Genomic DNA, 24,878 nt, shown 5'->3' with positions numbered 1-24,878 from the left:
TAAATCTTCATCAAATCCCCCTAAAAGGTAAACATTCCAATACAAGCTATAGATGCAGCCCCCCCTTGCCAGCTACAACACTAGCTGGCAAGTTGAAGGGACCCTGCAGATTGATGTCAGTGTGACACCAGCCGGGCAAATAATACTAAAGAGTGCCGGGTTTATTGCTTCTCCACTGCAGATTCAGATCTGCCCTGCAGATGCACCCTCTAAGCTCTCCTTCATAATAATAAGACTACATACTTTTTTCAGTCAATTTTCATTCTTCAAAAGAAGACAAGTCGACAAAAGACATGTAATGGAGCACAGAGTTCAATGTTCCCAAGTGAAATGTCTGTGAGAAAAAGTGTAGACCTACATAATACTAATTTACACTCCTGCACATTTCCCCTTACATCAAAGAGAAGCATTAGACATCCATCTACCACAGGGCCAGAGTTTGACTGTAATAGCAGTTACTTCCTGGCCATCTCGTGCCATCCATTCACAGTAGGACCGTGTGTACTCGCCGTTACACTACCAAAGTCCTCCTCTTTGCAGGCGGGCATGGCACAGCCTCACAGAGATGCACCGACATTATCCATTCACCGCACACTGGCCAACGCAAAACTGCAAGAAGCCAAGGTTTTCGTTTTTTCTTTTCTTGCCTTTGATTTGTAAATACCTCTGTTTCAGTGCGACAACTTCCAGGCTTGTATCTTATGACCATCGAACATTTACATGAGAAAGTTGACAAAGGCTGAAACAGCGGAGGAGGCCTTGCAACAAAGAGGCCCATTTATAGCGTACAGTCAGGGAGAGACACTGAGAGGGAGGGTAGGAGGAGAAGCTGGGAGGGGAGTTGAATTAATGAATTAAAAATGTTGCGAAGCAGCGTCCGTCTGAATAGTTTTGGGTTTATATAGAGAGGCATGCTGGGTGGACCCTGGAGGAGTGGACAGCGCAAGCTTCTTTAACTTGTCCCTGTGGGGACACAGAAGGCTTCACATGCAAGGAGAAGCAGACTGTGCTCATCCGATTACATAATGATCCAGCAACAGTGAGCCGGAACCGGTACTGCCAGTGCCAGCGTGCTGCTGCCGTACACTGACTGACCGCTGGGACTCCTCATTCAGGCCTCTCCTCTCCTCTGACGGCTTTCATGTTTTTCTCAGTGAGTTTTTCTTTCTTTCGCTTTCTTTTAATCTTTTTTTTGTATTTATTTATTTATTTTTTTTAGAAATATAGGATGTCAGCAACGTAGGAGGACTGTGAAAGAAAACTAGGAAAACAATGAGATGAGGTGAAACATGCGAAACGTGTCAACAAGTGCTATTTGTTCATCACCCTGAAATTTCACACCTGTTTTGGAAGGCAGATAACTTTCACCTCTTCCCACATGTTTGGTGGAAAGTGAAATTAAGTGCATTTTTAAAAATTTCCAAGCAGTGGGCAAAGTGAACAAGTCAAGGGGAAAGGTAAGAAATGCAAATATTCTTAAAGGAAGCGCATAAACAATCTGAAAAATTATTCTAAAATGTATATTCTGTAGCTGTTTCCACTCACCAAGACATGATTATAAGGTTAAGTTTTGTATTGTTTTGATATTTGTGGTTAATGTAGCTGAAATATGTTAAATCTTGGAATAGTCACTTTTTCTTGCTATATTATAAACATGAGAAATCCTGCAGTTTCGTCTTTGAACTTTTTTCTATAGGCTTGAGGGAAACTGGTGCTCAGTCTTGTTGCAGCGGCTGTGTTGTGTTTACAGTGCGGAGGGGTATGAGTGGTGTGTAGCAATGGACGAGTTTCCACTTCTAAATCTGTGCACTGTGACACAGAGTTCATGTAGCTGTGAAGTTATAAAAGTTTCCAAAAAACAAGCCTGACTTAGTCATCGAATACTTAATTTTAGAGCTGGATGTATCGGAAGTCGAAGATTGTTGGCACTGTACCACAGACATACATTACTAACAAAGAGCTCTACAAACCACAGAGGAAACAACAGGTGTGGTTGTGTTTCACTACTCTACAGAAAATCTTGGCTGGAAATATCTGGTCAAAATGAATCACTTCTTCTCATTGAGAAATCCCCAGAAGCAGCTGTAGCCATTCAGATTTATAACAGATTTATAGTGGCTTTGGCTACTGCTGACTTAGAAGAAGATGGTAAAAGTCACTCCTGAGTAATTTCCCTGTGGCCAACAGCCGCTCGCCATTGTTTGATATGGGCCAGCGTCGTAACTCTCCAGTCACTGACTCTTGGAGACGGAAGTGAAAGTGAATTGTTTCATGTTGGATTTAGATGTAGTCTGGTACAGTCTGATGCTATTTTGAGAAATACGTCTGGTCACTGTAGACACTGTTTACTTCCTGTTTTTAAAATGTGAATAAATGTACATCACATATTATAGGTGTAGAAATACAAACAATCTTAACATTATGTAAGTTCAAGTTAAAATAGCAGAAAATGATGTCTATAGTTTATTATGACATTTCATAGGGAGTTGCATTTAATGGGGAAATGTACTGCTGGAGGTGCATGCACTGAATGAACTCCAATAGCTTCAGATGCACAAGCTTTAGTACATTCTGAATAATAATAATATTTACTTGTAAACAAACTGCATGTCAGATATTAAACATTAAGCAATTGGTTGCAAATTATACATTTAAAGGTATAGTCTGTAATTTTTTTAGGTTAGTTAATAGGGAGAAAGGATATGTAGAACTCCAAAGGCAGAGGAGAAGATGAGTTGAAGGTGCTTATGAGCCATGAAGGGACGTCTATTCATGTCTGCACCTTCAGACTTATGACATTAAGGATCATATCTATGGATTATCATCAGAGAAAGAATCCCCTTCCCCAAAGAAATAAAACGTGAAGGAAAGCGACAACACCACCAGCATCTTGATAAAATGTCACCCTCTTCCACCTCACCACAAGCATGATCTCCTGACCTGTCAGGGCTCTAAGACACAAATAATTATTTATTGTCACAAATAATAATTATCACACATTCAACCCTCCTGTCTCCAGACAGCTGCCAATAAGCCAGATAAACATCAACAGCAGGTTATAAGCTAATGCTATGTTAGTGAAAGCTAGGCTCAAGTGTCCTTAAAATCATACTTTGCCTCTGATAAAGTGTTTGATTACATTATCAAATCATACGAGAATTTATTTGCTAAGCATCCGTGTCCAACAATGTAACATTCACTTCAAAGATAGCTAACGCCGGCAAACGGCAGCTAATAAAGGCTAACAGCAGCTAACAGCGGAAACAAAACAGTAAAATTTACCGACAGTTCAGCACATACTCAGCCACTCATCTTAGCATCCAGGGCTGGACTGGGACAAAAAATCAGCCCAGGCATTTTGACTAGACCTAAACCTGACTAGACTGAGCCTGAGACTAGAGGTGAGACATGATGCTGCTGTTGTTTAGCGCGACATCCGCTGGTTTCCTCTTTCTGGTGCGAAGTGGGCGACAAACAGACAAGAAAGAAAAGCCGATCAGCTGATCATTGATCAGTTTCATGATTGAAGTAGAAACAGGAGAGGGAGGGGGGAGAATGAGAGAAGAAGAGGCAGCTGTGCAGCAAAGACACAGAATAACTCCAGCTTTGTGTCTTTTTCATTGTAGCTGAAGTCTGGGACAAACTGTGTTCCTTTTCACCTAAACACGAAACGCGTAATATTTTCTCTGAATACCAGATGATTCCATTTTTTACAGGGCGGCTGGCAACTCTAATAACTAACCTTATAAATAAAATAAGATAAAACAAGTTCACTATCAGTAACATTATAGCACCCGCCCAGCTGTATAGAAACTCCGTCATGCAAGCTAGTACGCAGTACGAGTTATTGTAACTGACTGTAAAAAGTCAGCATAACGAAAATAAACTAAATCTAAATTTCGTTTATATCTGACCCAGATAGACTGCAGGTCATAACTTCTTACCTGAAGTTCAGTTCACCACCTTGGGTCTCTGCTCCTTCTGCCTTTCCGTCATCCACCTGCCAGCGTGTTGCATCTGCTCACCTCCACCACTTGCTAATGTTACTGAATCTGTGGAAGCTCCGCAATAGCCACCACCAAACAATTGAGTTATTTTTACACATCTCCCCACATCTGGCCAATCCACCACCTTTCATTGTTCATACCGTTACGGGAAAAAAACGAAACCCCGAAAAAACCCAAAACCCATGCTCAATGGCCAGTCCGGCTATGAGAGCATCTGTCAGAAGTGAGTTTCACTGACTAATCAACCCATACTGAACTCCCTTCACAGGTAAACAATGGCAGATGCTTCTCACCTGGCATGGCAACAGCGGCCCGACAGCCTTCCACAGTTAGGGAAAAACTCTGGGGTGGAATACGGTGCAAGCAGTATTTCAATCATGCCCCAATTTAATGCTAGTTTTGTCTCTCTAGGCTGAATAAAACATTTTCGTCCCATAGCTGCAACCATAGCTAGAATTATGTACTTGAATTGGGAGACTTCAGTTGACTGCAATCTACTGACATGTAGCAGTGAAATATGCTACACACTGTAACTTTACTAATGTATGCTACCAAGTCATGGTTCCCACTAATTATTCCCAAACCCTATAGATAGATTCATCTTTTATAAATATGCCTTTTGCAATAGTTTAAATAAAGCTTTCACATCAAAAGAACAGCTCGAGTCTGTTTTAGTGTCTGAACTTCAGCCATGAGACAACAGCAGCTCATTTGCATGGTAGTGTGAGGTCCAGAAAGTTTGTCTTGTTTGGCCTGAGCAGATGCCCTCTTGGCACATTGTTGATGCTTAGATTGTCCTTTCAGTCCAGTGCACAGGCCGCTGTGGTGTGGCCAGTGGTCGCAGCCATTCAAGCTGTGCTGTATAGACTCTTTTCAGTGCAGCGTACTGGCTGCTGTGGGTTCTTTATGATTGTGGACTCTGGATGGAGGCCCTGAGTAGAAGGGATTACTCTCGCCTCTGGAATACTAATGACGCTCTTTTGTCAGCGATCTGCTTCCTCCACCTTCCCTCCATCTTATTCCTTCCTCTTTTTCCCTCACCATCCATCTCTCTCTCTCGCTCTTCCTCTTTCACTCTTTTTGTCATCAGATGTCCAACTTTCTCTCCATCCTCCCCTCAAAACTAATTATTCTCTCTTACCCCGCCCCATCTCGGCCCCCTCACAGTGTCAAACACTGCATACTCGCACACCATCAAACACATTCGCAAAGACACACAACACACACACACTTCAGTGCTCAGTTCTCCTCTCCTTTCCCCCCGTCTAACTTGCTCTCTCGTTCACTCACTCAGTCGTATTTTTCAATGGTGGCTTTTGTCCCTTTCATCTCCGCAAAAACAAAGGATTCTTGTGCACACAGGACAGAGGGAAGGAGAGGGCTGAAGGGCAGGACACAGAGGAAGAGATCCTAACCTTGAGTGGTCATCCAATAAGTCATGTTGAAAGTGTGGGAATCCATCAGTCTTACTGTCAGCAGGAGGGATATTTGCTTTAGCTCAGCTAACATTGGTATTCCTACCCTCTAAAGAGACATTTGATGAAAATGAAATTGTAAACAGACATTTTGGTTTTTATTACAGTTTGCTTTAGTATGTCTTTATTTATTATTTGTTTATAGAGAAGTGCCCATCTATGGATGCTTAAAAATAGCAAACAATAAATGTCTTTATGTCTAAGACTATACTTACAGACCAAGTGTTGTTGAAATTTAAAGTTTTTCTTATCAATAACGCTCATGAGGAGATCTTTGTAATAAATCTCAACTGTTGTCCAGCAATTATAAAGTCAAAGTAAAAGCAATGCTTGACATTACGAATTCATCCACAGAAGAAAATAGTGCCCAAACAAATGCACTACCACGGGGTTTTCTACAGTGCACAACTTTGAAATAATATTTTACAAACGTGATTGTGAAAAGATTCGGATGCTGTGTAAAATGTAAATAAGAACAGAATTCAATGATTCCCCTAATTTATTCACAGTAGAACACTGGGCTGGCAACAGGTCTGCAAAATGAGTGGGTGCGAAAAGAGCATCTTGGAGAGTCAGAGTTTCTCAGAAGTGAAAAATGGGCAGAGGTTCACCAATCTGCAAAAGCTGCATCTACACATTGTAGAACAAATTCAGAATAATGTTCCCTAGACTACAATTTTATGAATACCAAATCTACTACAGTACATATTATTGTCAAAAGATTCAATTTAATGCCAGATGCCAGAAATTAATACAGGATGTTGCATTAAAAACAAATGATTCTGTGATGGAAATCCCTGCATGGACTCAGAAACACTTCCAGAAACCACTGACTGTGAACACGGTTCACTGTGCCATCTTAAAAACGGACTGAGGCAAAGTAGAAAACTCTTCTGCAGTCAGATAAACTAAAATTTAAAATTTCTTTTTGGAAATCATTGACAACATTCTCCATACTAAAGAGGGACGATCCAGCCTATCACCAGCACTCTGTGTGCTGCATTGTTTGGTATGGCAGTGTACTAGTATCTATTTGCAACTTGCATGTCTATATAGGCACCATCATACTGAAAGGTATAGCAGGTTTTAAAGTGACACACGCTTCCATCCAGATGAGATCTATTTGAACAAAAGCCTTGTATATGATAGCAAAAACATTGTAAACCAAATCAAACTGCACAACAGTAAGTCTTCATAGTAGAAGTGTCAGAGTGCTGAACAGACTTTTCACCAACTGAAAACGGTTGGAAAGACCCAGGACTGCTGAACAGGGAGAATCTTATATCAGAGCGGCAAAACATTCCTCTCACCAAAGTGTGACTGTTGAAAGAAGAATGGATGTGACACAGTTGTAAACACGTCCCTTCCTCTATCCTTTTTTAAGACTTGTTGCTGCCATAATACTCAAAATATCCTTCTTTTTTTTCTTAAAATAGTAATTTTTAAAATGGATATGTTTTTGGTGTTGTATCGTGAATACAATGTGGGGTTTTTATTTTGATTTTACACAGCATCTCAACATTTTCAGAGCTGAGCTTGTAAAATGATCCTCTATTGGAAAAGTCCCTGGGTTCACTTTCTGATGCTGTCTTTTACTATTTTCAGTAAAGTGTAGATCTTAAATAATTTACAAATAGTTGCCTTTTTGTCTTTATCCACATTTTATACAATTCACTAATTATCATTATGTTTTGAATGGGGATTGTAAAAAAATATAATAGTGCAGATTTAAAAGGAATTTTATTATTTACAAAGCTGGGCACTATTCTGTTTTCAATATAAATACATCATGCTACAATGTAAAAAATGGCCTGTATTTGTATAGCGCTTTACTTAGTCCCTATGGACCCCAAAGCGCTTTACACTACATTCAGTCATCCACACATTCACACACTGGTGATGGCAAGCTACATTGTAGCCACAGCCACCCTGGGGCGCACTGACAGAGGCAGCCACCGGGCCCTCTGACCGCCACCAGTAGGCAACGGGTGAAGTGTCTTGCCCAAGGACACGACGACCGAGACTGTCGGAAAAGGGGCTCGAACCGGCAACCTTCCGACAAACTACCAACTCTTGAGCCACAATCGTCCCGTGGCTGTTTTAAAATAGCCTAAAAAACAGATCCTGATTCTTTATTATAACTAAATTACCCATATTTCATGTGTTATTTGCTTTATTTGTTTATTATAAATGGCAGACAAATATAACTTGAGAGCACAGTAGAAATATTTCTCTTTTGAGCTGTTGGAGTGTAAAATGAGCTAAAATAAGACAGAATGTTGGACTTATAGTTACCACGTGAACTTAAACATGATAAAAAAGAAACAATAATGCTGTTCTGTGTCTGCGTAAGGTTACTATATGCCAATATTGTGTTGCCACTTTGTTGTCTTTTCCCCAAGTTAATAAAATAACCTTTTACTTAACAGCTAAAACAGTTTCCTCAGTTAAAACGAGCAGGCTTGCTAAGACAGGGACTAGTTTCTTGCTAAATTCTAGTATTTTTGTGGTATTTCAGGACAGTAAAATTGAATATACGGAATAAAGCAGGCCTTATCCTTTAAATTAGTTTTAGGTGATGCATGTTTTTTTGGACTGTGTTGTTTTTGCAAACCACACATTCCTTTGAACAACAGCTGGGGTTGTGTTACTAACGCTAACTGCTCAATATATATCCAAAGCACAAGTGTGCATTTACTGTATGTGTAGGCAGGCTTTCTGTAGGGTTCAGAGTTCAGCTGGAGATGGACAAGGCCAATCACATGTGCCCGCCCCAGACCATGCCTTCCTCCCCTCTTGCTCCCCTCCACATCTTAGTATTCATAGCAGTGCAGACTTCAACACAGATCTCTATTCATTCACTCAGTGTGAGCTGAGCATGGAGAGAGGGGAGACAGGGGTCAGGAAGGACAGGAAAGGACAGTGTGTATCAGATTGCCTCGATCCTTAGGCCTTTGTTTGTGTTGTTTTTGTTTATGGTTTTGTTATATTTGCTCCGGAAAGCAGAGGCAGTTTGAGACAAAAGGGCTGTTTAGTAAAAGGCGAGTGCAAGAAGAGGGAAGAAAGGAAAAAGAAGGATGTGTAGAAAGAGAGAGTGCAGCCCAGATGAGGGTGAGGTTGTTGAGAACAGGAGGGAATCAATAAAGTGACAATAAGTGTCCATGGCAGCCAGAGGTGGGGTGGCAGGCCTTTTAGTTAATATACCATTGACACTATGAGAACCACTTAAACCATCACTTATTGTACCGTCACAGGGTATTGCCAGTGCACGTGACAAACTCTCTAGTTCAATGATGAAGTCGTAGCTTTGGATATTAAGCCATAGGCGTTAATATGCTGCTATGATGAGTGAGTCTTTTCATCACATTTTGGAGCCTGGCTGCAGGGATTTGTTGTCAGTCCTCCACAGCAGTATCAGAAAGACCTGACCTCCAGCTGGCTTTCCAGTTCATCCGCAGAAGGTGTTGGATTTACTTACAAGCCCATCAGAGTCTTCCAAACTCTGAAACTCATTTTTTTGGAACTGGATTTGTGCATTAGATCACTATTGTGTTGAAACAGGAACAAAAATATCAACAAAATGCATACATGTAACTTTGTCCACTGACATACTGTAGTTATTTCTTATGTTTACTTTTTATTTTTCTATGGTAGACATTTAAACATCTCTGACTAGCAAGTAAGCTCATCAGCTGCTAAAGCAGCATTAACTTACATGCAAACCTCTACTTTTCGCTAATACCAGAAGAGCTTCTACTACACACTCTGCCAGTGGCGGTCCTAGCCTGTTTGGCGCCCTGGGCGAACACTCCCTCTAGCACTTTTTCTTGATATTTATTTATAATCACCTCTGTTAATCCTTGATATTTATAATTGAGTGATCTTTATATAATAGTGCTATTTCTTAAATGTGTAAAATCTGTAACATAATGTATTGTTTGGAGTTTAGTTTGTTACTGTTACTATTTTTACCATTTCTTCTTGGAGCAACTGTAACCCACATAATTTCCTTAGGGATTAATAAAGTATTCTGATTCTGATTGGTTCAGGATGACCTGCCATTATCCAATCACACATCTGCTTACCTGCATCTTTTGCTCGTTTCTCTTCCTCTTCTTTTCTCTTTTTTCTAAACCGAGCACCTGATGGCTTTGAACTTTTCTTGTCCATCTTCCATTGGTTTTAATTTTGCACTCCAGTATGAACACCCATCCCCCAACCCGAGGATCACCACAACATGACCTAATAGACCTACACCTTAAGCAGATAGAAAACCGATCTGTGCCTATGCCATCCCCAAAATGCGCTGGCCTGATGTTGGGGCAGCATGAGTAGGAGCAACTTTTTTTTTTGCTGATGCTCGTGATGCTGCCCCCACCACAATGCCGCCCTGGGCAACCGCCCATGTAGCCCATATCAAAAATCGCTACTGCGCTCTGCACATCCCTCGCTAGATCCCTGTCACCTAAATTAGCCACTAAAACTAGTAGCACTGATAACAGCTGGCTATTTAAAAAAGATCGATTTAGCCACTGTAACACCAACCAACAGAAACTCCAGTTTTGAAACCTCAGCTTTATCTTTACAGTGATCTTCACCAATAGCATACTAGACTTTCATTTAGTAAAACTGTAGATTAAACTTCTTGGAAAGTCGGAAAGTAAAATCAACCACACAGCAACCCATATTACTCATCAAAGTTTTGGATTGAAAATTAAAAAAGCACCAACACTACAAAGGGGGTTGGGGGGGGGGGGGGGGGGGGGGGGGGGGGGGGGAGTAGTCATTCAGAGCAGCGGAGGTAAATCCTAGCTGGTGACCACAGCATTAACAGTTTTGCTACTAATATTTCACTAAAGATATTCAAGACACTGCAGTTTTTGGGCCTTCTGTGTTGGCTTTACTCTTCAAACCATAATGTTATTTACAAAGTACATGTGCATGAGGGTAGTTTGTCATGTGCTGCAAATGCTTGACAACTAATGTCAGTCTTAAAGTAAAAACACATTAAGAAGGAGTGAAAACTGCTTTTAGAAAAACTGAACAGGGTGTTCACATCCGTGGCTCAAGTTTAAAGACCTCTTTTTCTTTTGTATAAAAAAAGGTCACTGGTGTATTCAGCAGCTGTCTTGTGCAACCAACATGTGAAAGAGCCTGTGCTTTCATGCTTTTAATGTGAAAGGGCAGCTGTGCCTTCAGTGAAAGAATAAAGGGGTCTTAAATGGACCGCTGTGGACAGCTAGCAACTGTCCAGCTGAAAATGTGCCTTTAATGCCTCTCTTCTTCTTCTCCTCTCCTCCTAAATGTTCCACTCTGTCATCTTTCTTATTGCTTATCGAATTCTCTTTTTCTTACGTCCTTCACTCTTTCATTTTAAAACACCCGCTGTTCATTTTATTTTACTGCCCATCCAACCAATTCCCCTCTTTTCCTTACTATCCTTTCCTTTCTTTTCATTCATACTTCTTTTGCACAACTTTCCTTGTGTCCTTACCTCTTGCTGTGTCCTCTTTCTTTCTCCAATACCATGTAGCTTTGGTCATGACCTCAGCCACACCGCCTTCCTCTGAAGGCACCTCCCCTCAGAAAGTTTGCCATTCTCAGACGCAGACTGACATCACCAAGCCCCTGCTGACCCCAACAGATGGAACTGGCGGTCATGCAGGAGTGGGAGGAGCTGCATCTGGAGGTCCAAGTGCTCTGCGAAGGCGGCGGCGTGTCCTTTCTAAAGATGGGCGGAGCAATGTACGCATTGAGCATGTAAGTGGAAGAGGGGCGCTGTACCTCCGTGACCTCTGGACGACTTTCCTGGACATGCAATGGCGCTACAAGTTGTTCCTCTTCTCGGCTACCTTTGCGGGGACCTGGTTCGTGTTTGGAGTACTTTGGTATCTGGTGGCCATGGTGCATGGAGACCTACTAGGTAAGCATGAAGAAGGGTCGAGAGTGGAGAGTCAAACGAGAGGGGAAAGAAAACTACAAAGTAAAAGCAGAAAAGATTTTAATTGGCCTTTAAATGACACAAAATTCAAAATCATTAATTCAAAAAAAAGCAAACTGTCATACTGAATAACTCATGCCGTAAAGGGAAAGTGCCTCAATGGGGAAAATAATAAGTTTCATTTTAATGGACGGAGACAGAAGATCACAGTACATAAAAGTTAGAAACTGATTACATATCGATGTGTGAAATAAGTATTTGATTCACTACAAGCCACGTAAAATTCTGCCTCACAAAGACTGCCAGTGTGCCGATGTGGCACACAGGTTTCAATCAATGAATCAACCAATCAAAGATATTCCTGATCCAACTCCTTATGTATATAAAGCACACCTGTCCACAAAACAAATTTCTCTGATTCCTGTCTCTCCATCACCATGGGGAACACGAAACAGTCAAAGCACATCGGGGATAAGACTGTAGACTTGCGTGAGGCTGGAATGGGCTACAAGACCATCAGCAAGAAACTTGGTGAGAAGGTGACAGTTGTTTGTTTCATTACTTAGAAATGGAAGAAATGACCATCAATTGCCCTTGGTCTGGAATGCCAAGCAAGCTGGCATGTCTAGTCATTAAGGACACGATTGGTAACACACGATGCTGTAATGGATAGCAATCTTGCAGTGACGTTCCTCTGTTCAAGAAGGTTCAAGGAAAAATCTAAAGGATTCATGCTTGGGAGAAAGTTCTGTGGTCAGATGAAACCAAAATCGAGCTCTTTGGCATCAGTTTCATAGCAACTTGAGTTACTGTGACATGCAGTGTATTGAGGAAGCGAAAACAACACCACCACCAATGTCAAGCTTTTCCTAGAGGACCTACTTCACTTCCTTTCCTCAGTCAGAACACTGAAGATGAGTTGTTGACAGGTCTTCTAGCACAACAATGACAAGCAGACTGCCAACACAATAAGAGACTGGCTAAAGAAGATGCATATTAAAGTCGTGGAGTGGCCTAAACAGTCTCCAGACCTCAATCTATGGGCTCGAATTGTGGTCATAAATATTTTGTACTTGTAAATCAGGATTTGAATGTGTAAAAAGAATTTGTGTGTGTGTAAAAAAAACAATTTGTGTGTGCACACAGCAAAAAAAAAAATCCTTGTGAAACTCTGCACTCAAGTTTCAAGTTACAAGTACGAATTTTGACCCTATTTTTCTTCCTTTCAGCTGATTGGTCAATGTCATGTCAATCACAAATTGAACTATCCAATCAGAGAACAGATTGGTTTGGCTGTCGGAGCGATGCTTTACTGAGCTGCAGGTCCTTGAAGGGTAATACAGTTTGAAGCTGGAGGATCTTTATATAAATATTCCATAAGGCTCATACAAGCTAGGTCCTTTAACTTTTGGTAGCTGTTGAAAGGATACAGTTGTGGTATACCAGTGGTCAGAAATACCATTATTACTTTAGTATTACTTTAACACAAAATCAGTGTTGAACCGGGACCACTGCAATGAGTCACACTATGCAGCATAAAGGTCGTTTCACATCGGACACGGCATGGATCCAGAATTTGTTGCGCTGACTGCTGAGCTCTGCTTGTATATCGTTTTTTAGCGGCCGCTCTAGGTGTACTAGATGCACCTGATCCTTGTCGTTTCAAAACACGTATCTCTCTGACTTTATTTCCTCTACGAGAGTTTGTGTTGAATCATATTCAAATGTTTAATAAAAACGTATCGCTCATTCATAACGAGGAAAGCTTTGTAACTGTCCCGACTAGTGAAGAGTGTGTCATTTCCACAACACTGCTTTTCCTCCGAGGTCGACAGTGCATTTGAAAACGCTCTGCTGGTTCCTGTGTAAGAACGTCAACCTGCGAGAAAAAGTTGACTTCGACACACACAGATGTTTTCCTTCATGGTGTGGCGATAAGAGCCGTGAAAGCGCATTTATCCTTCAAGGACAGTCAAACCCATCTGTTCTCTGATTGGATAGTTCAATTTGTGATTGACTTGACATTGACCAATCACCTTAAAGGAAGAAAAATATGGTCAAAATTCATACTTGTAAGTTGAAACTTGAGTGTAGAGTTTCACATGTATTTTTTGCTGTGTGCACACACAAATTCTTTTTTACACATACACAAATTCTTTTTATACATACAAAACTGATTTACAACTACAAATATTTATGACCACAATTTGAGCCCATATCAATCCTATAGAAAATCCGTGGAAGGAGCTGAAGCCAAGCGGCAGCTGAGATACGCTAAAGGATTTAGAGAGTTTCTCTGAATAGAAATGGGCAAAAAAAACCCTGAGATTTGTGCAAACCTTGTAACCAACTACAAGAAATGTCTTAGTGCTCCACTTGCCAACAAGGGATTCCCCACCAAGTACGTTTACCAAGTCACGTTTCGATTGGGATCCAGTACTTATTTCATTCAATTGCATGCAAATCAATTCTTAACTTTTAGGTAATTTTGGTGTTTTTCTCTGGATTTTTGGTTGATTTTCTGTCTCTCTCCTATAAAATGCATCCACTATAAAATGAGAGACTTTTCATTTCTTTGAAAGTGAACAAATTTACAAATTCAGTGGGTGATCAAATAATTATTTAACCACTACATGTTTTCATATACAACATTTCATCAGCAGTAGTGTTGCAGTAGTAGTAGTTGGCAATTTCATTAAAGTCTTACGTCACACAGACCTAGAGACTGGTTACCAACTATGTTGATGCCACCAGTTCCAAGGGAAAAATTTGCATTAACCGAACAGTGGTTTTTAGACGCTGGTAGCTGTCCAATCAGTTGCTAAAGCCACATTCACGCAAGCATAGAAACTGATCAACCCAGCAACCCCCCGTCACTAAATTGCGTATTTTGATGAGTTATTTTTAGAGGTTGCTGACAGTGCTGCACTCAGAACCTGCGTGACAGACGCCGACGTGGCTGCAAACTTGTGCAAGTTGCTGGTAACACTGGTAGTGAAACTGTGAAAAGTGCAACACAAACCAGAAACGGAAACGGTTCACCCGCAGAGTTAAAGCTGTGCTATTTGAAATGTGATGATTGCAGCAGTAAAGCACATCTTGTACTCTGAAGATAAGTGTTCACCCTTTCTAGTTTGTGTCTCACAGTTTTTACATTTCAATGCTGCACAGAGAGCAGACTGATTAGTGTCTGCAGACATGTGCGGACCTTTCATGCAAACTGTGAGTTACTGTGTCAATCTGCCACTGACCGAAGGAATGACAAGGAAAGAATGAGCTTTGCTCACTCAGCGTTAGCCAGCAACCTCTAGCAACCACTTGCAACTGATTGACAAGACACATTTTTCCCTCGTGAGTGGTTGTCAGATCATTGCTAAGAGGTCTCTAGCCCCGAGGCCTTAGTTAGTTACTATTCGATAGATTTCCATGAAATAAACATCTGGTAATCCCTTTAATTTTTCTCCCGTGCCACCATGATGTTGACATTTTTAATTTTAAGTGTAATAGATCAGTGACTATCGGGTGGATTGTAATGAAATGAGAGAAAACTTTGCATCTGTAGCCAACATTGCAATTTGCAGTTTAATTCTCAGGCTTTTGACCACATAGCAGTAAAACCTAAACTAAGATTTCACACATGGTCAATATTATACTATAATGAAGTGTTTAACTGACACGAGCTGAAAAAAGAAATTAAGAGTGTTAATCAAGCAGATCTTATTAGGGCATTCCCGCATATTTTGTTTGAGGGTTCTCTTCAGTTTCTGGTGCAGGTTTGCAGGGATGTCACTGTATCCTTTACCTGTCGCTTGTTATGGTAAGAACCCAACAGCTTGAAACAAGTTTGAAGACCAAGCCAACATTTGGTCTCTTTCTCATGTGTTTCAAGCCATTTCCTGTTTATTTTGTGTTGTAACGAGAACCACACATGTCCTCTTTATATATTCACTATATATAATGTTCTGTCTCTCTCTTTTTCTTTGCACAGTCGAGGAGTGTATCAGGTCACATTTCACTGCGTGTTATACCTGTATAACCATGCATGTGACAAATAAAAAATCTTGAATCTCTTGAATCACAAAAACAACAACAACAGAAACTGCATCAGTATTTAGATAAGTAGTACATTTCAAAGTACAGCACTCAGCAGAACATCGTTTTGCTATTGGACAAATCACTTCAGATATTCTATATTTTGTGAATTGTTACATTTTATAGTTTTTAAAATGTTATAATCCTTTACATTACTGCCTTTGCATTACGCTCACACCTTTCTGTAAATGAGTAAGGCAGGACAGTGAAGGCTGAGAAAAGGAACAATGTAATTATCCTGTAAGTGATTTGCAGATCTTCCTTTCTGCCTACATTCTCACAGAGTTTGACCCCCCCTCCAACCACACGCCGTGTGTAATGGAGGTGAAGACCCTGACGGGGGCCTTCCTCTTCTCTCTGGAATCCCAAACCACGATTGGCTACGGCTTCAGGTGCATCACAGAGGAGTGTCCTGTAGCAATTGTCCTTCTCATCTTCCAGCTGGTCGTCACGATGGTGATGGAGATCTTCATCACCGGCACCTTCCTCGCAAAGGTAGTTTTAAGTTTAGAAGACATTTTAGAAACGCCAAATTTGATCATCAGAAAAGTTGTGAGAGAACAAATTAAGTCAAAATAACTGCATCTTGTCCTTTCGTGTACATAGGATTATGTATGTGCATACAGTGGTCCCTCGTTTATCACAGGAGTTACGTTCTAAAAATAACCCCCGATAGGTGAAATCCGCAAAGTAGCCAACTTTATTTCTTACAATTATTATAGATGTTTTCAGGCTGTAAAACCCCTCACTACACACTTTATACACTTTTTTCAGATAGGCATAAACATTTTCACGCTTTTCTCTCTTGTTTAAACACTCTCAAAGTTCAAACCTTTGTAGAAAAATAAATCCAGTATTATAGAATGAAACCAAAGGCACCCATGCCTTTGACGGTGCCAAACGTTTGGTCGACATTGTTGTGTTTGTTGGGGAGAAAACTTACAAACGTACAGTGCAGCACTTCAGAATGCTGAATGCATTCTGTACTGTACAGGAGATACAGCATGAGACCAGTCATGATTGGCTGGTCTACAGCCAATCAGGATGCAATTTTATTTTATTTTTTTCAAAAATAAAATAAAAAAAGCATGCAAAATTGCACCAAAAAAAATCCCAGAAACAGTGAGGCCGCAAAAGGTGAACTGTGTTATAGCGAGGGACCACGTAAATACAAAGTAGCTTACTTAAACCATTTCTTCTTGCTGTCTGCCTTCAATGTTGGATTCTTTGTTCAGCATCTTATACATGTATTTTTAAAACATGTGGGTTGCATTGTTATCACTGTTCCTTTTAAGTATCTTTTGACACATTTTCCCGTCAGCTGAGGGGGTTGCTACACGTATCTTTTGCCCTCATATGTTTTCTTCACAGTATCATTACAGCAGTCAGTATCCTTATCAAGAAATGTCACACTGTGTGTTGGTGTTACAGTATATCAGCACTTATATCTATCATAATGAGGTTTCTCGCAGCTGCTTCCTCCTGCTTGTGGTCTATAAATTCAACAGTCTGTCTTGTCAACATGATCTTGTAATTTCCTCCTTCATTGTCTTCTTTTTCAACATGTCTGGGTTATTTTGTTTCAAAAACTGAAATAAGAAGCCTGATAAATGGTTGCCGAATATCGACAACAGCTTCGACTTTGCTTTTCTCGCCTTCCAGGTTGCTCGTCCCAAAAAGAGAGGAGAGACGGTGAAGTTCAGCCAACACGCTGTCGTGTCGAATCACGAGGGACGGCCATGCCTCATGATTCGAGTGGCCAACATGCGTAAAAGCCTGCTGTTAGGTTGCCAGGTAATGCAGCAGCACCTACAAACTGATTATTGCTGCTTAAAATATCCTTTTGTAATATATGAAAGCCTTCTTCCTGTAACTGTTTGGAGTTACTATTTATGTTTAGTTCCTGGAAAGTGTGTTTTTCATTATGAGTCGCTTCATGTCTATAAAACGTTTTCCTGTTATCTGAATATTTGCTTTGCTGAGGAAAAGCTTGCTGGTGACAAATAAAGCGAATGATACGCATCAGTGCCTTGCTCAAGGACATGGAGATGATGGCCAGTGCAGGTATTAAACCTGGGGCCTTCTGGTTACAGGATGCCTTCTCCAACCTCATGGCTACATTTACTCACTGCATCTTGGCTCCCAGGTGACGGGGAAGTTGCTTCAGACGTCCCTGACAAAGGAGGGGGAGACGGTGCGGCTGGACCAGAGAAATGTGCCTTTCCAGGTGGACACGTCCAGCGAAAGCCCCTTCCTCATCATCCCTCTCACTTTCTACCACATCATTGATGACAACAGCCCCCTCAGAGCCTGGGCAGCAAAAGGTAAATCCCAGCTCCAGTCAGAATGATGTGGAAGGTTGTGATGAATAAGTCAACAGATAATTGTCGTTTGTCAGTTTACAGCTATGATTCCTTTACACATCATATGACCACTGTACATTGAATAGGGATCCATGTACTGTAAATACTAATGAATGTGGGCACCGTGACCTCATCAATTAGTTTATGGTTGACTGTTTTAAAGCCTCAGTTTGGCTCTTAGTCATCACCGTAGCTCACAAAGCCATGGCTTACTTAGAAAGACACTTTTATTATTCAGTGTGACAATAAGCCGAAGGTACTTTTCTTGGTTAGTGAAAAAAAAAACTGTAACAAAAACTTATTACTTATTTAAATGATTAAGTTGAAAACCCCCGCTCTTCCATGAGTCTTTTGTTAAAACTGAAAATTAACCAAGCATGGAGCTGATCCGATCGACTACTGGGGAACACCTGGGTAAATCACAGATAGTCATCGCTTAAGAAATACTCTGTTTCAGCTAATAGTTTCCCTCTACATGGGATCATAATTTACAAAATTGACATCATTGTTGTATTCAGACGATTTTAAACTAGAGATTGACAACAAATAAATAAATTCAGCAGAACAATGAACACAGCAATAAATAAATAAGTAAAGTCAGCAGTTGCTTTATTTTCCAAACACTTCTATGCAGCTGGACTTTTGTAAGAATGCAGATTTAGGGCTTTTTCCCACTGGCACCATTTTTCAGATCCTGAGGCTTTTTATATGGTGGACAGGTCTTTTATTAGGGTCTAATAAAAGCTTAGGGGCAATCTGCTTGATGCTGTACTTTATGAAATGTATAGCATGTTGAATAGTGCAGTGCAATTCTGATGAACTGTAACATGTTACATGTAAACAGAAAAAAATATGAGTACCATGCAAAAGATGTGGATGTGCAGCAGAACACAGAGAAAGGTGATCGTACTGGGTAAACATCGATTTTTATTTATTTTGTAATTTTTTTTGCAGATGGCCTTTGCTTGCCAAAATTTATGTCTAAATGCATGAAACAAACCTTTAATTTACAGAAAATATATTTTATAGGGGCATTAACAGACAATCAAAAGCATCTGAGTCTTCTGCATTAAGCAATTTGTTTCTTTCAGTTCATGGAGAAAGGAAACTGAAATACGCATCGGAATATTTTCAATTCAAAACACACATCTGTTACTCCTGTTGTCTAAAACGATTCTCTCAATATTAACATCAAGTGTTGACAAGTCTTAGAACGTGACAGCCGCTGTGTTATTTCCACTTACAACCACTTAATGACAAAAAATAAAGATATTATATTGTATGAAATGGGTTCTTTATGTACATTTGCTTTGTATGAAATGTATATCATTGACAGAAGTTTTACTGTATGCACATTGAGTATGTATGTGCATGTAGGTGTGTTGGTATTTACGGTCATGTGCTGCGTGCTTGGCTGCCTCTCGGTGTCCAGTGTTGGGCTTGTTTGGCTCTATGAGAGAAGATTTCTCTGGCTGGAATGTGTGTGAGAGAGACTGCCAGAGACACCCCTCATTAGAGCACAATACTGTACAGTCTGGAGTGCTGACACGAAGCCTGCACAGATCCATTTACAGGAACTCAGGCCTGATGGAATCGTACTAAAAATGACTCTCTCTCTCTATATATACACTATATATACATACATACATATATACATATATATGTAAACAAATATTAATATTATTAGTTGTTTTTGTTTCTATAATGGTTAATCCACCTGTTGGTGAAATCTCTTTAATTAAAATCATATTTTTAATGCTAAAATTATTACTGTTATGTATGAATTTTCAAATTGACTGTTCTACAAAATTAAGAAGATTAAGAAACCCAGTTAAAGTTATTTACTTCCATTCCTGAACAGAAAAATTGGTTCTAGTTGTTGAATATTGTGCTCGACTAATTTCCTGACTTCTCAGAAGTGTGCCGGCTCAAATGTGGGTATTGAATATGCTCCATAAGGTTTAATTTTAAACAAGCTTTTGACAAGTTTCTAAAATATTTCCGCTGTAATTATGTTTCATTTTCACTTCCTCTAAACTAAACAATAATTTGCATTTGCAAGAAAAACTTATTGAAGCAAGCTTTCATGACCACGAAGCCTACAGCAGTACAAGCACTAAATCCATCTTAAAGACTCCAGATCTGTATCATTGTGTGTCATATTATCTACACACTGATGTAACCTCCTGCATGAGTAATAAAACACCCCGAAAACATTTTATCTTTCAGTTCAATTTTTAACTTGTTTTGAGTTTTTCTTAGTAATGGAAAAACTGTCATATTTCATGTCGCTGATCTGTTTTTCAGTTGTTAACCCTTTACACACTGACGTACAGAAAGTATACGAATGCTTCTAACGATTGTGAATGCATGCATGAATACCTCTCATGCAGACTTCAGGGACACAGAACACAGCACTACATTTATGGAAGTTCAGCAGTGAATGCCTCCTTATGGGATCTATGGGAATTTGGCTTCCAGTGCAAAAAAACTGTGTCTCCACAGTTGGAGCAGCAAGGCAGAATACTCTGGCTCTCCAACTGCTGAGACAGAGAAGCACACCTTAACCACGTCATCACTGAAAACTCCATGCACAGAAACTAAAAACCAAAAGGCTTGCACTGAATCGTGTAGTGAAAGTCTTTGCTTACAATAGTCTTGGGGATTGTGAAACTTTAAAGTGCTCGTCAGCTGCGAAAGACATACTTTTATAAGAAACTGGTTACACCACAAAATTACAGCTACTAAAAAAAAAAGTAATCTGTTATATTACAGCATTACATAATGAGAAAAGTAACTCCTTAGACTGTCAGTTTTAGAAATTGTCATGGGGGCATAAAGTTTTATACTATAAACTGTATTTTCAAAAGAATAAATTTGACACCTTTCATGCTGATAAAGACGTCCCCACAGTCACTCACACTACACTGAAGCAGTTAAGTAATAGATGAACATTTAAATAACAAAACGTTTTAGTTTTTCTACTATTAAATTTCAGAAGAAAAAAAAAGACAAAAGCTTTGTTTTATACTATGAACTACCAGAAAGTTTTTTAAGTTTTTAATAATTTTACATATTTATCATGTAAATAAAAAACAAGATGTGCTTTTGAAATTTCCCTTTTTAATCTTACATGAATATATTTCAGAGATTAAATGTATAGTTAAACGTCTTTTCACTGACAGAAAGTGGAGTGGCCCACTTACGATCAAATTGTGTTGTATGTGGCCCTCGATGTACAATTAGTTTGACATCCCAGGTTTAGATGTATGCAGCCTACAGCAAATTTACCCCTAAATGCATAAATATCATTGCATATCGAGTTGATATTGGTAGCCCCGCCTCCATCCTTTAATCGGAAGAAGCTTCTTGGTTTTGCTCACAGTGAGACGCTAGCTAAAAGCTAACAGTGAGGGCTTCAGAAATGTAGCACTACATCGTTCTCCTCCTCCACAGCTCTCGTCATCAGTGCTATGCAGAGGTGCAGGTGCTTCATAGTCTTGAGTTCCCAGGTAAATAATGAAATAGTTGCACAATGTGACCTCCATCCTCTCGACTGTGTTCCCAGTCCACCTCACTGACACAACTGCAGCATTGATAATTTAACTATGCATCTAAAAGTCAGAAGGACTTTAAAATTTCCTTTTCTGTCTTCTATCAAACTAACAAAGTATTTTTTTACTCAGCCTATTCATCAATATAGAAAACAAAACAAACAAACAAGAAAAATGATGCACAAGGATCTCAACAATTCTTACACTTTCTTAAATATCTTACCTCACAATAATACATCAAATTACTGAGAGGGAACTGTACTCAGAAACAAAAATGCATATCTTGTGGTAAGCAGGCCTCTCAGCTGAAATGCAAACAGTGCAGATCTCTAGAGGCGCGCTTGGAAGGTCACTACATGCAGATGAGGCCTTTGCTCCGCCTGTAAATAGGCCAACAGAGAGAATCCCAGAGCAACATTTGTGTCGCCGTGTGTATCAGTGGTTGCGAAATGTGGTGTTTTTGCCATGGTGGGAGTGATTGTGGGTCTTTTTGAGGGGAAGACATGTTTACACAGATGAGTGAGTCTGTATTCTGAGTGAGGCCTGTTGATGCAGGTGTTTGCTTGTTTGGGTGCTGAGGTCGTGCACCGATGATGAGTATAAAGTATATTTTGTGTGTGCTTCTAAAGTACGTTCCACCTGTCTGTGACTATGCAGCAGCGCTCGCTCTGCAGGCTTACTGACATTTCAGAAATGAGTTATTTAATTATTTGTGTGTGTGAGTGACTGTGTTGAGTGCTTTTGACAATGGAAAGTCATAAGTGGTGAGTTTTCAGTGAACAGTCACTGTTTGTGAAAATGTGCTAAAAGTTTTTGCTGATATTTTTTTCCTTAAGTTCTGTATATTTAAGTCTGTGAAGCAGTTCTGTGCATGTTTGTGTGTGTGTTTGTGTGGGTGTGTGTGTTTGTAACACTCATTTTCCACCACAAGAGGCTGCAGCTTTGCCCTTTGTTCTAAGTAGTGCTAAAGGCGTTTCTGAATGAGTGTTAATTTCTTCAAGCACTCTCAACAGAAGGCGTTTGTATTGTGTGTTAGCAAGTTCAAGTATATAAGACACAATCTGCAGTGTTTGTGCTTAGGTTACAAATGTATTGTACTTTGCTGGGCGTAGATGAGTGGAGTTTTTTCCACTTCCAGGGCCCAAGACTGCATGTCTGTGGACATGAGTTTAAATAAACTGTGCTCTGACGTTAACAGTGGATAGTGTTTAGTGTTTCTGCTTTTCACACCAACTCACAAGATTCTACAGTGGGTTTTGTTGTAGTTTACATTTCCTCATATGGAGGAAGGCCTGTTGCTTCATGATGGAGGCAGCTTTGTAAGAAAAGCCAGAATATTTTTTATTTTTTAATATATAAGGTGGGTTTGCACTACGCTTTGTGTGGCTACATGAAGATAACAATAACTCTGGAAATGAAAAGGTTTTTTTTATTTTTTACCTGTTTTCATAGGCAAACACATAACTCAATATGCAACAGCAACAATAACCAACCTACATGTAAATGCAAATCATTCAAGCAAACCTTTTTACCCACTTTGACATGTGAGAGAAACTGGTCTAGACCACTTTTCACACTTATATCTCAACAATTGTTTTCTCTCCTGCCTCTTCCTTTCATACTTATGTGATTTGTAATCAGTGCTGCATCATATAAAAACTTTTATGCAGTAACAGAAGAATTATGTGTTTCTGTATCAAACTGTATGTTTTTTTTATTAAACGGCTAAAAAGCATCAGAAACCAGTCACCTCAATACTCTTTTGGTTCTAGGTGGTGGCTGGACAGACCCAGAACTGGCTGACTTTGAGCTGTTGGTGATCATGAGCGCCACGGTCGAGCCAACCTCCGCCACATGCCAGGTTCGAACATCCTACCTTCCCGACGAGATCCTCTGGGGCTACGAGTTCCCCCCTGTCGTCTCCCTGTCCCCGTCAGGAAAATACGTGGCTGATTTTGCCTTTTTTGACAAAGTGGCAAAAAACAAAACTCCACCCCTTTTCAAGCAGGGCCTGCCATCAGACGTGCAGTCGCAGGGGTCCCGTCAACGTAAGGGCAAGGAAGACGGAACGGATTTGGAAAAGATGAGACTGGAGGAGAGCTACAAGGGGGAGGAGAAGGGCCGCCAGAGAGGGCGTATTCGGGACAGCAGCCCACTGAGTGTTCGAATTAGTAATGTGTGAAAGGGAGTGAAAGAAGAGGTACTGAAAGTTGATGTGAAACCGAGATCAGGCAAAGATAGGAACAAAGAAGAAGCGACCGCATTCTCATGAAGAAGCCTAAACTGCCAATGCATGAGTTATTCTAAAGTACGTGGCAGGAAACTGAACACCTGGGTGTTAAGACTGCGCATGAAAACCAGACACACTCTTTAACCACAAGGCTGTATACCAGAACAAACAAAGAAGATGTTTACAGCCTTTCAGAGTTAGAATATCAAGTTACAAACCTGACTTATACAAATCGACAGCATGCTAAAAGATTTTGGCAAGGATTTTCTAAAGTCGTCAACAAATTAGTGTCTACACCGTATTTTTTAGAGAAAATTGAACGAGATGAGCCATGAACTTCAAAGCAAGTTCAATATACCCTGAGCATCTTTCCATTGTCTACATTCACTTACCCTAATAATGGCAGTCAAGTGGTCACATGAAGCTGGTTATCAATTTGCTAAATTAACCCAGGGTTTCTCCTACATGTCCATTTGAAAGGCAACAATAATACAGGCTGAATGTAACACAGCTGCTGCAGAGAAATCAGCAGTGTCAGTGTGTGTGTGTGTGTGTGTGTGTGTGTGTTGGGGGTGGGAGGGTCCTGAACAGTGGTTTAATATTAAAATGCATGTATGTATGTATGAATGCAGGTGAGTGCTTTGGTCAGTAAGACTGGAAAAGAGATGAAGAGATGATATATGAATAAAGTTTAGCCTATTTGAATCCAGGAAAGAAAGCCAGCAGAAAAGGCCAACTGTGTGAATTAAAAGACTTATCAATATCAAAGCAGGAGCAAAACAGGAGAATGATGCTCAACAGGGAAAAAAGAGACTTTAGACAGTATAAAAAAAACTTTAGACCCTCCTACTGTCTGAGGTCTGAGGTCTGAAGTCTGCGGAATCATCCAGGAATGGTGACGCTATTTTCTGGAGAACTGATTGGTCAGCGAATTAGGTTTGCAGCACCAGACACTAAAAAGAAGTCATGCATTACTCATTACTTTTCTTAAAAGTAATTCAGTACATTACTTAATTGCCAAACCCAATATCACAGTAAAGCGTGCAATAGACACGCTGGTCAAAGTGTCAATTTCATGCTTTACCTCTCCAAAGCAGTAAATGGACATGCATGCAAAGGTTGCATTACCAGCAGAGGGAGATAATAAATTTGCTGGCAAAGCTTTGGTGTGATATCAGGTTGAAAGTTATTCATTATACTGCTGAGATTACTTATT

General features: G+C 40.1%; 1 protein-coding gene across 1 annotated transcript; it reads left to right on the top strand.

The window, feature by feature from the left end:
• Window positions 1-808: 808 nt before the first annotated feature.
• On the top strand, window positions 809-24,526 carry kcnj10a (potassium inwardly rectifying channel subfamily J member 10a). Its single transcript, XM_087836229.1, has 6 exons — window positions 809-1,153; window positions 11,016-11,405; window positions 15,799-16,010; window positions 17,178-17,309; window positions 17,662-17,839; window positions 23,205-24,526. Exons 2-6 carry the CDS (start codon window positions 11,024-11,026, stop codon window positions 23,612-23,614), a joined length of 1,314 nt encoding a protein of 437 aa, XP_087692355.1. The 5' UTR covers window positions 809-1,153; window positions 11,016-11,023; the 3' UTR covers window positions 23,615-24,526.
• The last annotated feature ends 352 nt before the right edge of the window (window positions 24,527-24,878 follow it).

This window comes from Neolamprologus brichardi, chromosome 3 (genome assembly GCF_056152115.1).
Source record: "Neolamprologus brichardi isolate AB-2024 chromosome 3, ASM5615211v1, whole genome shotgun sequence".
Lineage (NCBI taxonomy): Eukaryota > Metazoa > Chordata > Actinopteri > Cichliformes > Cichlidae > Neolamprologus > Neolamprologus brichardi.
This window is presented reverse-complemented; position numbering and strand designations above follow the sequence as displayed.

Bases quoted from the DNA above. Each gene is read 5' to 3' on its own strand.
- kcnj10a (XM_087836229.1), top strand. From the start codon at position 11,024: ATGACCTCAGCCACACCGCCTTCCTCTGAAGGCACCTCCCCTCAGAAA. The intron at 11,406-15,798 runs GTAAGCATGAAG...ACATTCTCACAG, and splicing joins GGTGCATGGAGACCTACTAG to AGTTTGACCCCCCCTCCAAC. The intron at 16,011-17,177 runs GTAGTTTTAAGT...CTCGCCTTCCAG, and splicing joins CCGGCACCTTCCTCGCAAAG to GTTGCTCGTCCCAAAAAGAG.